The following is a 16,459-nucleotide window of genomic DNA, read 5'->3' as shown; positions in this document are numbered from 1 at the left end:
TTATCTTTTTATGTTGTACATTCATTGCAAAATTACAGTAGTTATTTTTAATGTCCTTTCCCCCCTCTTTAACCTTTATATTATAATTAAGTGTTTAATATCTGCTCCTGTTAGTCATCTTACTCAAAATTTTTTGTATTCTTTTGTCTTTTGGTTTCTGATAGAAGAGCTCCTGTCAACATTGCTTGTGATGCAGCTCTTGTGGTGGTAATTCTCTCAACTTCTGTCTGTCTGGGAAAGCCCTTATTTCTCCTTCATATGTAAAGGATAATTCTGCTGGATATTATCCTTGGCTGATAGTTAGTTCCTCTCTTTCACTATTTTGAATATGTCTTTCCACTCTCTCCAGACTTGTAATGTTTCTACTGAAAAATCTGGTGATAACCTAATAGGGTTTCTTTTGTAGATTAGTCTCTTTTTCCCTGGCTGCCTTGAGCATTCTTTCCTTGTCATTTATTTTTGACAATTTTAATAAAATGTGTCTTGGGGTGGCCAGTTAGCTCAGTTGGTTATACCGTGGTACTAATAACACCAAGGTTGCCGGTTCAATCCCCACATAGGCCACTGAGCTACACCCTCCTTAAATAAATAAATAAGTAAGTAAAATGTGTCTTGCTTGATTTAATTAGGTGTTCTGTTAGCTCCTGCTATCCTAAAGTCCACTTCTTTCCATAGGCTTGAGAAGTTCTCATCAATTATTTCTTTGAGTACTCTGTTTCCTGCTCCCTCTCTTCTCCTTCTGGTATACCCATTATCCTTATGTTGCTTTTTCTGATGGAGTCAGATAGCTCTCACAGAGTTCTTTCTTTCTTTTTTTTAACTCTTAGCTCTCTCTCTTCCTTGTGGGTCATTTCAAGGTTTCTATCGTTGAGCTTGCTAATTCTGTCTTCTCTCTGGTCTGCTCTATTTCCACTGCTCTCTAATGCAGTCCTCGTCTCATTTATTGAGCTCTTCAACTCCAGAATTTCTATTTGAGTCTTTTTTATAGTTTCAGTCTCTTTGGCAGAATACTCCTTTTGTTTATTAATTTTTTTCCTGAGCTCATTGAACTGCCTTTCTGAGTTCTCTTGTATCTCATTGAGCTTCTTTATAATTGCAATCTTAAAATCCCTATAATTTAAGGCACAGTATTTCATGACTTTAAGTTTGGTTTTTGGAGATTTTTCATTTTCTTTCTGTGCTCCCATGTTACCTTGGTTGATCATAGTATTTGATGGATTGTTTCTGTCTGCTCATTTGAAGTAGTGAGCTCTTGCTTAGATACCATTTTGCTCTCAACAATTCAGCAGGTTGATAGGTAGGGTACTTTTGTTTTCCAGTGAATAGTGTTATAGTGCAAGTTTTTGTTTTCTTTTACCTGCATTGCTTGCGCCTCTAGGACTACTGCTTCTGCCCCTTACAATCCAGGCCATAGTGTGAAGGCTGCAGCCCAGCATCTCACCGTTACTGTACTCACTGGAGCCGCGGAGGGCGCTGAACTGTGTCTGCAGTCACCTACCCTTCCCCTCGTCCCACCTCGTCTACTCATTCCAATCCACCTACCGTCAGATGTTAGGTCCCCTGGACCTTTTAGCCATGTTTGTATGTTGAGCAGGGATCCTTTGTTGAGTTATAGTTGTCCAACTTATACATTTAAAGGGAGAAACAAAGGCATCTTCTCACTCTGCCATGATGCTGAAATCACTCCTTAATCTTGTCTTTTCCTTATCTAAACATAATCAACACAGTTGTCTTATAATCTATATCTGATAATTCTAGGGTTTGAAGTCTTTATGGATCTGGTTGTGCATTGTTTATGCTGTTTCATGAGTCTTTGTTTCCATGAATATTTTTTTGTTTTACTACAATCTGCTTATTTTTATTAGAAAATTATTTATGGAGATTATTTGATCTTTGGATGAAGTTTCCATCCTTCAGAGATGATTTAGTTTCTTCTGCCAAATGTCTAGGGGCACTATCCGTCTGGTATATTTTGTTGTTGTTGTTAGATTTACAGAGAAGTTACAAAAACAATACAGAGATTCTCATATACCCTTCACCTAGTTTGCCCAATGTTAACATCTTATGTGGATGGTAGAGTAGCAAAACCAAGAAATTAACATTGAGACAATATTGACTAATCTATATACCTGCAGGAATTTTGCTACTTTTCCCACTAATGTTCTATTTCTGGCTCAGAACCAGTTTAAGCTCCTATATTATATTTAGTTGTCATGTTTCTTTGGTCTCTTCCAAACTCTGTCAATGCCTCAGTCTTACTTTGTTTTTCTTGAACTTGATACTTTGGAAGAGTACTTACCAATTATTTCATAGAAAGTCCCTCGATTTGGGTTTGTCCAGTGTGTTGTCACGATTAGATTGAGGTTATGCAATTTTACACCAATAGCACAAAAGTGCAGTTGTTCCCTTCTCAGTGCATCATACTGAGGACACGTGCTGTTGATACTTATTTTTACTGGTGATTTTAACTTTTATCACTTGGTTAAGGTGGTCTGTGAGGCTCCTCCCCTTTGAAGGTACTGTTTTCCCTTTTGTAATGTATAAATCTTACAAAGAGGTACTTTGAAACTATGCAAATATCCTGTTTCTCATCACACTTTTGCCCACTAATTCCTAGAATTCATCTTCACCTTCTTGCCTTCAAGAAGTTATTACTGTGATGCTTGCCTAGTGGCAGGTTTCTACTTCCATCATTCCTTCTACATTTATTAATGGGAATTTTTCGGTAAAAAAGAGCTGCCCCTCTTCCTTTCCTCCCATTAATTTATGTATTCAATTATTTATTTATCAGTGTAGACTCGGGAATATTTACCTTACTCTATGCAGTATAATCCTTTACTATCATTATTTGTTTTATTGATTAAATGGTCCCAACCTTCGCCATTGGGAGCTCCTTCAAGTTGACTCCTATGCCCATTCAATATACCACCATCATTTTTTTGAACTCTTGCTTTCTTTCTGGCATCACACAATGTTCCAGGCTCATTTTGTATTTTTCCTGCTTCAGCCCTGGAACAAGCAATTTTACCAAGGAGCCTTGGTTCTTTTATTAGAGATCAATAGTTAGAAATAAAGACAGGAGCACTAAGTGCGTTTACAGCTACCAGGACGTTTATTGCTACTATCACTTTTGGGCCTTCCCAGAGGACAGCAGGAGGAAATAAATGTATATACAGTAACACACTTATAAACAGACATCTGTAATTATTTCTCAATCTATCCATTTGTGTGTGTGTGTGTGTGTGTGTATAAAACCACAAGTTCATAATGTATCTTCAATTCCAGTCTAACACCAGAGTTCATTCTAGTCTTCTCTTATTTATAACTTCTTTTTCCACTAAGGAAAAACCTGGTTCCTTATTCATGATACATTTATTTGTTTGTTCTATTAAACACATACAGTACTGTCAGCATCACTAACCCATACGTCTGTGAAAAACAAATCTATTAACTGCAGTGCAATATCTGTGTATAGTCCCTTTTTCTTAAACCTTGCGATACACAGCCAAGATTCTTTTCCAAAGGTAGTTATGTTACCTTCTTCTCCACCCCCTTCAGTTTGGTTGTTACTCATTTGTGGTGTCATTGGGTTTATTTGTTAATGTCTGTGTTCCATTTGTTCGTTTTAATAATCTGCATAAATGAAACATTAACATGGTTCTATCACAGTCTTGTCAGCTCTTTAATGCTTCTAAGAAGTCTTTTCTATTTTCTATGGCATTTTTAGCGCCTTTTAGTAGAAGGCTCCGACCAAATAATCCATCTCACCATATTATTAGAAATAAAACCTTTTCTTTGGAAAGATATTGGTGAAAATCTTTTTGTCTTCATACGTTAACGAAAATACATGTACCATGTATGTGACGAACTTCACTTCTGAGTTGTACTTTGAAAGGCCCTGGTAGGAATTGGCCTCCTGAAGCCTAGTGAAAGCAAAAAGGCTATTTTTCATTTTTTGCATTCATTTATCATCCAGGAGATGGCTATCACTTTTACTGTTATAATCAAAATAGTAAAAAGGGGGCTCATCATGTAATATGCTATCAATAGACTCTCAAGCCACCCATTACCGAATTTGAAAAGTTTAAACAATAAAACCTTGAAAATAAGAAATGCAGACTTCTGGTTAATTGGGTTTTCCAGTTAGCAAAGGCTACTCATAAACTCATTTTTGGTTTAAATTGGTATCTATTTTCTTTTCTAAAGTATATTCATCTACGATTCTGACACAGTAAGATTGCGCATTCCACTTCTACTCAGGTAAAATTCTACTATCACCATCCCAGTAACGTGTTCATTATAATTGCAAAATATGGGAAAATCCCAGATACCTAGCAGTTAGTTAGGGAGTGGTAAAGGAAATTATAACACAGCTACTTGAAGAACTATTATGCAGTCATTTAAAGCAATGATTAAGAAAAGTAATAACAACATGGAAATGCTTTTCATACAATGCTACACGGAAAAAGAAAAAATCTATGAACTGTATGATCATAACTAATTGTATATACACACACAAAGCCTGCAGAGAGGAATCAGCAAAATGCTAACGATATTTTTAAAGCATACCAACATGCTGTAATGGGGTTCTCTTACATGAAAATTGAAAAATAAATTTAATTATTTTGAAAGTAGTATTCTAAAGCAACCGCAGTAAGTTTTAAATAATTCACCCTTTGTCTTACATTAGAACAAACTCAAGGTTGTTGCTCTAATAAGCATTTTTAATAAGCATTTTTGAGAGGGAGCCAAGGGACGATAGAAAACGTGTTAAGGCCAAGAGTACTGAGTGTAGGAGCCACAGATCTGGGTAGGAATCCCAGCTCAGCCCGTGGCAGCACAAGTATGACCTTGGGAAAATGACTTCACCCTTAATATCCTCATCTGTAAATGGAGAAAGTCAGACCGCCTCCTTCTTCATAATTGTGAAGATTAAATGAGATAAATGGGAAATGCTTAGAACAGGGTAAAGCGCATAACAGATGCTTGAGAGGTGAGCCGCTGCTGTAGGTGTTACCCTTACCCTCATCGCCGCTCTCACCGCCACCCCTGAGGTATGTCAGACCGATGCCTGTTATACATCGTACCCTGGCAGAAACAAAGGTTGAGAATTTTTCTCTTAAAGTAAAACTCAGTAAATCAGGTGGAGTATTAAAATAGTATATCTTTCCTATTACAATTTCTAAGTTGATTGGTTCATTTTTTTTTCCTTTTGACAAATAAGTTAAATGGATGCGCGTATGTAACTAATGCAATTTCCTTTCCTCCATTTAACAAGAAAGTATATAGTTAATAGTTCTGCTTTGGCCAGTTTAAACAAATTTATTCTAAATGTTCCAGTTTGGGGAAATGTTCATATGTTATTCATCACTTCAGTAGGAGTAATCATGGAACAGCTCTGCTCATTTGGGGGAAAGTAATCTGTCCTAGATGGTCTCTGATCAAACCAAGCACATCAGGCAGAAGGAACACACTGTCAGGTTTGTTTTGCCAGTTTGGAGATTAATTAACAATAATAACCCAAGCACTCAGATTACAAAAGGAGTTCATTTCAGATAGCTCAAGGACTATATAAGTGTTAAATTTTTCAGCATTCTTTAACAGAACTAGTTATTTCTTGAATGTCTTGTTTTTTTTAATCCTCAAGTCTGTATGCAATGAAAGTAAAAGAGATGTTTTGACAATATTTAGAAGTAGCTAAAGACGTTTCATAATACCCAGAGTGGCAAGGTATTGGGAAGCAGACATATTTGTACTCTATTGGTCGGGATATAAATTGAGGCAACCTTTTTTGGGGGGGACAGTTGGCAGTACCTATCAAAATGAATATGCATATCCTTTTACCTAGAGATTCCACTTATAGGAATTTATTCACTTCTAGGATGTTCTCCCACAAACACAAAGATGGGTAAGCAAGGATGTTTTTGCAGTAATGTTTATAACAGCAAAGAATTGGAATACTCTAAATGCTGATAAGTAGGGACTAGTTAAATAAATTATGGTGTATTCATATAACTAAATACCATACAGTTGTTAAAAAGAATAAGGTAGATCTACATGTTGACATGGAAAAATGTTAAAATATATGAGTATGTATTTTTAAAGCCAAAATTTTGGGTAATATTTTTGATAGCTATGGGTAGAAAATTTGTAGAAAGACTCACAAGAAAAATCTCCAATATAGATTATATTAGCGCTATCACTAGAGAGTGGCACTGATGACTAGAGATAAGTGAGGATTTTAAATTTCATTTCAATCCTTCGGTTCCCTTTAAATTTTTTTTTTTTTTATAATTTTTATAAGAGTTTATTTGAGCCAAATTGACGACATATGCCTGGAAGCAACATCTCACATGTTCCTCCCTTTAATTTTGTTTTACTCTGAACATTTGTTACTTTTATAGGACAAAAAATTTAAGAGTTTAAGAAGAAAAGAACAAATACCTGAGCTAAAATCATGCCATCTTTTTTATATTCACCTATAATTACAGATGTCATTCTTTGCCACAATTTTGCCACAGCTGTTACTGGCTGCTTAATCATGCGTGGTAGCCAAAACTCATCAATTTGAGAAATAAACTGTAAGTCCCATGCCTGCCATTTTCTACTATCAGAATGAATTGTCCTAATATCACCACCACCACCACCAAAACCCAGAAGTAGGAAAATTTATGTCTCCAAGAGAGGTATGGCTCCTGGATGTTTGCTGGCTATTGAATAGCTCTGAAAGGTCACCAGGAGACCAGACCTGAAAGATATGGCTGCTGAATATGTCTGTATTTCCCCATATAGTTTAGCTTGACACATCACCTTCACGATATTGGCTGAGTCACTTAACAGGCTGTTCTCAGTGCAGACCCCGGAAGGGGACGGTGTATGTGACAGTACTCTGTGACATATACACGGTGTTCTCAGTACCTGGTTTTTAAGCAAACAGCTGATCCATGGATCTTTTACTATTTCTCACAGTTGCCCTGAATTTGTAACAGTGGAATATTTCTTTCCTTTCTTTACTTCCCTAACCTTAAGTGATTTGACTCAGTCCCATAAACTCCTGAATTAGAAGTAGGGAAACGGGTGTTCCTTTAGACTTGCCCTTTTTGTGTTTCTATGTAAAGGAGGAATGTGTCTATAATTTGTGAAACGGAGTCACATCCATATGGTAGAGCGGGAACTCCAACCCTGGCCATCTGACTCGTAACTTCCTTTTCCGTTGTGCCATCTCTCCCCTCAGCCACAGAGCAGATCCTTTCAGAAAGACCACTGTTACCCTAGCAAAATCCTGCTTGAAGAACTTCGTAGAAGCTTTGAAGTTCATTAGAGAGTTAAAACTGGCTGTGTGGGCTTCCTGATACTTTGATCAGAAAGCATTTAGAACATTAGAGTTGTGTACAAACTTAAGAGATTATTATTTAATTTATGCACAGAAGTTGATAATACTTGTTCTGTTAGCCAGGTCTAAAGATCTGAGCCAGATTCCATCTCTGAAAAATAAGAAAGTAATTTTTTTTGAAAGGTGCATTAGTTCCTTGCAAATGTTAGATTTATATGTCTGGTTGATGCCTCTCCTCCATCATCATCATCTCAGGCAAATGATTGACCACCTGGCTGGAGGTGGCCATGGTGTGGTGGGAGAGCACAGAACGGGGACCCCAAAGACCAGGGCAGTGCTGCTCCCCATTTCAGCCTCCACCTCCTTGGCTGCAAAACCAGGCCAGCAATTCCCACTTAGGGCTATTGGAGATTCAAATGAGAGACGTAGGTTAAAAGCATACCTCCCTCCCTGGGCATCAGATGTTAAGGGAGATATTATAGCTTAGTGGTTAGGAACTCAGATTCTGCAGTCAGGTTTCCTGGTGGGAAGAGACACATTTTATTTCTCGGAAGATTGCTTTGAGAGGAGACTAGTCCATAGCAGCATGTCTGATACCACCTGGCAAGATGTATAGCCCTCGGTGCATCTCTGTGGCTTGGTTGTCTCATGCTTCATGTCTAGGAGGTGATGCTCAGAATAAGGTCAGCTGCCTGAATTCCCCAGCACCTTGCAAATCTAAACATATTTGAAACCTGGATACTCAACTGAATTCAGTCCAGGCAATCAAACTGCAGAACTTAGGAGATGGAAATGTCCTCATGGGCCCTCCATTCTATTAGAAGAAATTTCAAGAGTCTTAAATAAAATAGCTTAGTGTTAAAAGAAGGAAAAAGGCCTCACTAAATTAAACTGGTAAAGTTTGGTTTTAACAGTGAGCAGATGGAAATAGGAAAAACTATTTCAAGAAGGCAGTATGGCAGTCCTAATTTGGGGGTAAGACGGCCTGAAGTTTACCATTCTGATGTCATCACTTGCTGAGTTAGATGTTAGGCAGGTTTCTGTACTTCCCCAAGCCTATTCCCGCAGGAGTAAATTGAGGGTGACAGGCCCTACTTTGGTTTTGACAATTGATATAATGCATTTAAAGCTTTTAGCACAGTTCTTGGCACATAGTAAGCACTCAGCAAATGTTATTAATGTTATTTTTAAGCAAGGATAACTAACATTGTGTTTCTAAGTGATTAAGAAGTCTAAAACAAACTGAAATTAAATTTAGAATAAGGAGGAAAAAGAGATTGTTTGATTTTATTTTGTTGTGTGTTTTTTTGTTTTAAAATTAGAATTATAGGTTAAGATTTTCATGTGCCGCTTTGGGGGGGGGGGGGGAGGCAACATTTGTTGAATCTATGGGACCAAAAAAAATGATGGATAATTGATTATATAGCACTTGAAGGTAAAAAGAACTATTGAATATGTAACCTTTACTGTGACTGCCTCATTGAAAAAGCTAGCCTACCATTTCAACATTATCACCTTCCCATTTCCTCCAAAAGCGTTTCCTAACCCTTTCACCACACAGTGATCTGTCCTGAGAACCCAGAAAGCTTACTAACCCCTTTTGACTTCAAGAAAGCACTGAGGCCGTTACCCTGTCCGCAGCTCTCCGCTCTACTGGGCAGTGTTCAGGGCACTCCTGGTGGCCGGGCTGGACTATGCCCTCAGGAGGGGGTCTAGAGGTCATGGCCTACCAAAGGAGCATCCTTTTAAGACTCTCCAGCATGTTCAAGAGAAGGTGCTGACACACCAAATGGTGTTTGGTTTTTGCTATGTCTCAGTATTAGAGAATAAATGGATCAGGGTGGGAAATGAGCACCTCAGCTAGCACTCCCTAGAGAATTAAAAGTTGCAAAAAATGTCTTTAATGAAAGGCAAACATCTTAGCAGACTTGACGGAATTTCCAGTAGTGCCCATGTAGAGTGGAAGTGAGAACTGCAGACAGGTGATTTTCCTGGGCCCCACTGAGGAAATGGAGAAATAGAGGAATTTCTAAGGTAGTAGGTATATCTGTCGTAGTCTTTCATGTAAAATACTGAGGCTTTGTCTCCATTCGTAGCTGTTTGCAGAGCCTCTGCTGTGTGCAGAGGGGTAATGAGGACAAGTAAATCTGAGAGTTTACTGTTTCCTAAAGCTGTTTCCTCTGATCCGCAAAGTGGTCTTGGACCTAGATAGTCATTCATGGTAGAGGAAGGGGTAGGGGTTCATCTTGTTTGGGCCCAGAGAACAAATGGACCAGGGTGAGGTGGGAAGGGACCTGCATCTCATCTATATTCCTTATAGAATAGAGAGTTGCAAAGAGACTTGAAAAATGAAAGACAAAAATCTGAACAGACTTCCTTTGCACAACTGGTGAGTCTCCTCTGTTTACAGGCCTCAGAAGTTGAGAGGCAACTCTCCATGCAAGTACACGCCCTCCGAGAAGACTTCCGGGAGAAAAACTCATCAACCAACCAGCACATCATCCGTCTGGAAAGCCTTCAGGCCGAGGTGAGCTGCCCAGGCAGCAGTGCTTGGAGGTGGAGGTGCTTTACTCATCCGAGGCACTGCAACCGGTCTTATAGATAAGGAGCCCTCTGAACTGGGAAACAAAAGCCTGCTCTTACCAAAATCTCTAGAGAGACGTATCTGTGAGACACTAACCGGGGAACACTTGATCCACATTCTCTGGGTAGTCTGCCGTCTGGAAAAATAGGGTTGCTCAGAGTTACTGCTGAGTGTTTTGAAATCACGAGTGACCTACTTTTTCCTGAATATGTTGATCCCTCCACAAACATCCCGGCCGATCCTACCTAGAAGATGGGAAACGGCATCTTCCCTTTCTGCCAGATGGGAACAGCACCCATCCGTTTGGGTGCGGTTCAGTCCACCTTCAGAGGGACAGGGAGAGTCATAGAAGTATCTGCTTCATAGGGTTGTTCTGAGGATCTGATGAGCTGATACGTGGAAGCACTGAGTGTGGTGTTTGGAAGACAGTGATGTTATTAAAAGCGTATGAGAGGCCATCAGGGTCAATGACCCTGAGTGTGGGCCAGAGGGAAAAAGAAAGTAGCACTTAGGAGACGCCACTGTGAGACTCCAGTTGTGTGAGGTGAGGACAAGTTGGGGGTTCCTGTCGCCAGCCCAAACGGGGGTTCTTTCCTGGGGAGGCTTCCACCTCCTCTACTCATGAGGACCCCTCAGCCAGGTGTCTCAAGAGCAGCCCTTCGGCCAAGTTAGACTTTGAGGGACAGGCGAGGACCCGAGGGGTGTGCGCCCTCGCTGTGGTCAGGCCCGGGTAACGGGCAGCTCCCCTGCTTCGTAAACAACCTGACGTTGTTTTTCCTAAAGTCTGTCAATATCTTCTCTTTTCTCTTGCCTCTCATTCCCTTCCTTCCTCCCTGCCCTTGGAATTCCTACTGGGACTGAGCAGCAGGTTCTGGAAGTAAGTAGCGTGTCGCTGGGTTTGGCATGCCTGCCTGTGACCATTTGTGTGCATGACTTGCCTTTCGACCGCCTCTGCCAAGGGCGGACTCCTCTGAGTTGCCTGGCTTCTCTCCCCTCCCCCACACACCCCCTTCACTATTTCTAGCCCCTCGTGACACAGGTTCATTCCCAGGAATGTTTATTGCCAGATTGGGTCACAAGTTTCAGGGTGTGTATGGTGGGGTGAGGGAGTTGGCCACCTAAGGCCCTGTTTCGTCCGGTAACACTACAACTTTTTAAAACCAGGCTATGAAATCGTTCATTTCAGATAAGTTACTTCATGGGGTGGGGGTCGTGTATCAGAACCATATTGCCTCATTACTTCACTGAGTGGAACTTGGGAAACAGAGATTCTCCATGGGAAGGAAAATGTAAAGGTCAGAGGGTATTTAAATGAAAATCAACTAGAGTAAGAATTCCCTTCATGTGGGTAACGTTGCTTCAGTGTGGGGAATAGTGGGCCCATTCACAAAAGGGGCCTGCTCCGCTTGGTCCCTTACCCAGGTGCACACTTGAGAGACAATATTTCTTTGTTTGGCCAGATACCTGATCTCTCTGGACAAAGGCCACATACTTCATTTCCCCAGGACGGCATCCTATCTGATTGATTGGTGGCCAGGGAAGATCTGTGCCCTCTGAACAGAGTTCTAGTGCTGAGAGTGAGAACAGCCAAAAAGCAGAGGGAACGGTGGATTTCAGAGGACCTGGGACAAGTTAGACATTCATTTTGAAATCTCCCCTAGAAAAGGTCTGAGGTTGGTCCCCTTAGTGAATTGTTATCCGCACTAGACCAGAGAGCAGAGAGCCTCTTAACCACATCAGGAGGATATTTACAAGCGAGAGGCTGGTTAAGAAATCAGTCCATCAGGCAATTAATAAGTAGGAGGAGCCAAGGGGACCTGCAGGACTCCAAAAGTCCACCAAGGCCACCAGCAATCGGCGGGACTTGTGAAGGTGCCCCATCGTCCAGAGCAGGGCACTGTTCTCGGGCGGAAGCGTAGCTAGCCTCGGGGAATGCTAACGCAGCTTCTCATTCTGCAAACCTTGCGGCCAGAGAAAACTTGGCATCTCTTTTCCTCTGTTTTCCAACTGAAACTGAAGAGACTAGACAGACATTCCTAAAAGGTTTATATCTCTTTGGAGGCGGACTAGATAGTGTACAAACATACCAGCCTGTTTAATAAAAGGAGAGGAATTGCTTCTGCTCACAAATTACTTGCTCAAGCAAAACGTACCTAGAGTGAAATCAGTTCTTCACGTGTGGCCATGCCCTGTTCCGTCCCAGAACACAGGCTGATGCACGCGCTGCTGTGTGTTCTATACCCTGCTGGCTCCCCCTTTAACTCGGGTCTGCACTGGGACCTCTAGAGCCAGACCTGCCAGCGCTGGGAAAGGACAGAGAGCCATAGAGTATGAAAATACAGCAGCTCCAGAGGCTGTCGTGGGCATTTTCTTGTGCTCATGACTTGAGAAGGAAGAACGGTACAGAAGGTTAAGCTCCACGCCCTTGTCAATTGTGGGGTTGGAGTCAAGTCGTGGGCAGGCAAGGTGGGGCCCTTTTCTGTCTTATCTGTGGAATTTCCAGAGCACTAACCTTCCCTTCCTCTACCTGGCATCCCACATTCCAGCTTCCCCAGAGCTCTACTCCCACCCCTTCCTAGACAGGTTTCTAGAGGGGAGGGGTTTTCACTTCAGCTCAGGAGTTCACAGCTGCTGTCTCCGAGATGCGGGCGCCGGGCCCCTGGGCAGAACACTTGGAGAGACGCAGGCCTTCATGTCTGGGGGTTAGTCCCTCCCTCCCTGCTCATCAGCCCGGTATAACCCCACAGCACCCCCGTGGCTCTCCACCCTTTCAGATCAAGATGCTGTCGGATCGGAAACGGGAGCTGGAGCATCGTCTCAGCGCCACCTTAGAGGAGAATGACCTGCTCCAAGGGACCGTGGAGGAGCTACAGGACCGGGTGCTGATCCTGGAGAGACAGGGCCACGACAAAGACCTACAGGTATGGCACAGAGAAGCTGTCCTGTCGGACTAGGGCCAGATAAAAGGAGCGCTTAGCTGCCCAGCTAGAAGGAAGGGCTGGGAGGCCATTGCCACCTCCGGGGTCAGGAGTGGGTGAAGCCTCCCTGCGGGCCTGGTTGTGGCTCTCGGCGCTCACTAACGCGGGTCTGGCTCTGCCAAGAAGCAACGCATCGCTACCCACAGGTCATCCTTCCATTTTGTTCTAAGCCACTAGCCCCTCAAGCAGTTTTACCGAGTTCTTTCTGGGCTATTAATATGGCTGGAACACAGGGGGTGTCATTCTGCCTCCTGGGGTTTGTGAAATTTGCTAGGGATTTCAGAGGGAGCCTGTGACTTTCTGTGCTTGGTTCACAATGCTCTCCGCTGCTGCTTTCCCAGGCTGATGGATTTAGTTGGCTGGCGCTGAGCAGAAACCAAGAAGCTGCCCACTGAACACAGTAAGACTTATATCCTGCTTCTGCCAGTTACTAGAAAAGGCACAAGCTGACCCTTTTGTGAACCTAATTAGCCTCTTTTTCTCCCCTGAAGGGAATTGTTTCATGGCCATATTTGTCCTTATTTGGGAACTGCCACCAGGCCTCAGCTGAATCCCCAGGCTCACACTTGACAAGCAACACCCCCTAAATAAGACAAGCACTTCCAGCAAGCTCCCCAGGAATAGAGTGTAGCATCTGCTCCCAAGAAAGCTTTGCGGGGCTGGCCGAGGAACACCCAGGGCGAGTGGAGAAGAGGGCATGGCTTCCCCTTGGTCATGCTCTGGGCATATGCCAGGGAGTGGAATCGATTGCAGTAGTGGCATTTGTGTGGAGGTGCTTGGCCAAGTTGCTCGAGCATATGGTGGGTCCCTGCCCAAAGACCCCTGGAAGGTCCCCTGGGCTTAATGGTCAGCTGCTGCGGAAAGCCCTGGGGGGGGGATAAGGAGACACGTTAGGCTAAGGTGACTTGATACTGACCCCATAAGCTAAGCTACCATCTGAGTAATTAAACTCTTAAGGGCAAATGAGCAATTTGTCTTTGTGTTTTTTTGTACCTTCGTTTCCTAAGTTTGTATATATCAGGGCCTCAGTAACTATTGAATAGAAGATGATTCTTGGCGAAAGCCTCACAGCAGTTTTCAAGATGGAAAGGAGTTTGCTCTTATTTTAAGGTTGATGATAATAATAGCGATGAAGGTTCCTGCGCTTCATTACAGGGAACAGAGTGAGTTTGCTTACATTATAAAACAGGCTTAGGAAAAAAATGAATAATTTATCCAAAGTAGTGTAGTAAGTCCTTGGTAAAATCGAGAATGGAACCTTCCCACCCGTCTTATGTGGTGCTCAGGGATGACTTCCAGCCTCTCACTTGGCTTCTGGAAGTTACGTGTCTCCCCAGCATTTATTACCCCATCAAGCACTCTCCTGAGGGTTGCCAAGGTCAAGTATGGAGAGGAGAAGGGAAAAAAGTACCCGAAAAATGGAAAAATTGCCACTGCCTAAAAGAAACGTTCAGTCTAGCATGAATTCGCAAATGAAAAATCTTTATTTCAAATCAAGAATTGGGGACCTGGGCATATAGAAGAGCCAGGACCAGTGTGGACCATCCAGGACCAGCTGGCACAGTGGGCTGTCGGTTCTCTAGCAGCGAGAGTCCTCTAGCAACGTGACGTCGCACTCCTGTCCTCGTCATCTGCTCAGCCACTTCTTCTGGTTGAACTTCTTCTCTCACCCCAGGGCCTGTATCGGTTCAGGCAGTTCCTGCTTTGATTTGGAAAATCTGCATTTATGGGCTGAATCCTCTTTCCCAACCATTTGTAATCCTTGTTCTTCATACGAAAGTGTCCTTGAGCTGCTGCTAATTTCCAGTGTCCTCTGGAAGACCCTTTCTGTTGCGGAAATGGTCTGTACTGATACAGAAATACAAATTCTGGCTTATTCAGCTAGTAGTTGAATGGTCAGAAATCATAGACTTGTGAAATGTGGAGGTCGTGGCTTTGGAATGTATATAATCCCATGATTTTAATCCTTTCCCTCCGATGAGGGATGAGAGGAAGGCTGAGCAGGCAGGATAACAGGTCTGTACAGTCACAGTAGCTCCCCCACCCCACTTTGATCTGGTTCACTGTGTAATTGGAGTTCTTCTGTCAAGCACAGATTTTAAACCACCGATCAAATCTAGATCTGCTTTTTTATTTCAGGCTGAGAATAGGGATAAAAATCATTATTTATTGAGGACCCAATAAATTTTTTAAATCGGGCATTTTGCTAAAGTCTTAATACCCAGTAAAGGTTTTTATCCCTTTAAGGGCCACTTAACTGCCCTACTTCATACCCAGCTGGGCATCTTACACATGTGTGCAGGGGCCTCGTCCCAGTGAGTGGGCTGATTTCATCAGCAGAGAGCACCCCACTGTGGGTGACCCAGGAAGCAGGTGACCTAGAGTCTAGCCCTGTCTCTGCCGCTGAGCGTGTACCATCAGGCAAATCATTTACCATCACACTGTCTCAGTTCCCTCAATGTAAAATAGGAAGAGTGCCCCCACCTCTGCCGATGGTAGGGGCTGTAAATACTATGAGCTTGAACTTGGTGTACTGTACACGCACAAGGCATTTGGTTTCATCCTTATTCATACGTGTAAATGCATTTAGTGCCATCTTCGTTATATAAAGGCTGATATTTCTTGTTTTAGAGGGTTCTTATATTTAATAGGCTCCTCCGTGGTTTGGTTCTGTTTTTCTGCTTAAGTCTGTGGATCAGTTATTGACCAGAGGGCAGACCTGTCCTGGTCTTTTGTTCTCTTGTTGTTACAATTAATGAAGCCCCTTCGAGTGCACCTGAGTAATTGAACTAATTTTATCCAGTGGAGGAGAGCTTGTGCTTGTCTGTGCTGCGCTTCTCCTGCTGAGGAGGACGTGGAGCGCCGAGAAGATCATTGTAAAGCGCTTTGCCAGTTGAGTGTGCCGTTTGTAATCGTGCCAAATGCTTCCTAGGAATGTCTTTTTTTTAAAGCCTAATTTCTTTTTTTCTGAGTTTCCTCAAAACGGGGGCTGGAGGAGTTCCCACCGGACCAGCAGGTGTTGCTGATCCATGGAACCGTGCAGAGCAGCCTTGCTAATTCCTTTTTCGTTCTCTGAGCCGCCAGGCTCCAAACTCTTCTAGTTAAGGCACTTCTAGGCCAACCGTTCTCCAATACTGACCCGCAGAAGTGAGGCTCCCAGGACAAGTAACGAATTGGCTGAAGGCTCTGCAAGGTAACTTGCTCCGCTCACAAGAACTACAGAGCTCAGAGTTGCTGCCTGCTCCCCCTTGGTCTCTGCATCTCTGCTGCAGCCACAAGCCCACCTCGCCAACAGTCTGGAAAAGACAGCAGTGTCCGCTCTATTTTTAGTGAACAGGGATGACCCCAGAAGTACTATTTTGTAAGAGGATAAATTAAATTTAAATCCCAGGAAGTTCTTCCCCCCCCCACTCCCCCAGAAAAATATTTTGCGGAGGCAATCTACAAATACAAGAGTAGGAAACAGTGCTTCTGTGCAGGTGTGGTATGTGGACATAAGTATAGTGCTTAGCAAATGGATAAAGGTGCTGCAATAGGGTCTTATGTTAACACGTGGCGTACGGC

At 42.7% G+C, this 16,459-nt stretch overlaps 1 protein-coding gene across 5 annotated transcripts in view; it reads left to right on the top strand.

Moving 5' to 3' along the window:
• Positions 1–16,459, top strand: part of BICDL1 (BICD family like cargo adaptor 1) — an 86,187-nt gene that overhangs the window by 50,497 nt on the left and 19,231 nt on the right. For 3 of the 5 annotated variants that reach the window (XR_016022397.1, XM_088800980.1, XM_088800981.1), the window contains exons 3-5: positions 9,744–9,860; positions 10,783–10,794; positions 12,692–12,838. Coding sequence is in view for 4 of the 5 variants with exons in the window: in XM_088800980.1 (XP_088657106.1) it covers positions 9,744–9,860; positions 10,783–10,794; positions 12,692–12,838 (276 nt within the window). In the remaining variant the exon portion in view is untranslated. The remainder of the gene's footprint in view (positions 1–9,743; positions 9,861–10,782; positions 10,795–12,691; positions 12,839–16,459) is intronic. The other 2 variants (XM_019753962.3, XM_019753963.3) reach the window with 1 other exon arrangement.

This window comes from Rhinolophus sinicus, chromosome 9 (genome assembly GCF_057876585.1).
Source record: "Rhinolophus sinicus isolate RSI-liver-muscle chromosome 9, RSI-T2T, whole genome shotgun sequence".
NCBI lineage: Eukaryota > Metazoa > Chordata > Mammalia > Chiroptera > Rhinolophidae > Rhinolophus > Rhinolophus sinicus.
Note: the sequence above shows the minus strand (reverse complement) of the source record. Positions and strands in the feature narration are given on the sequence as shown.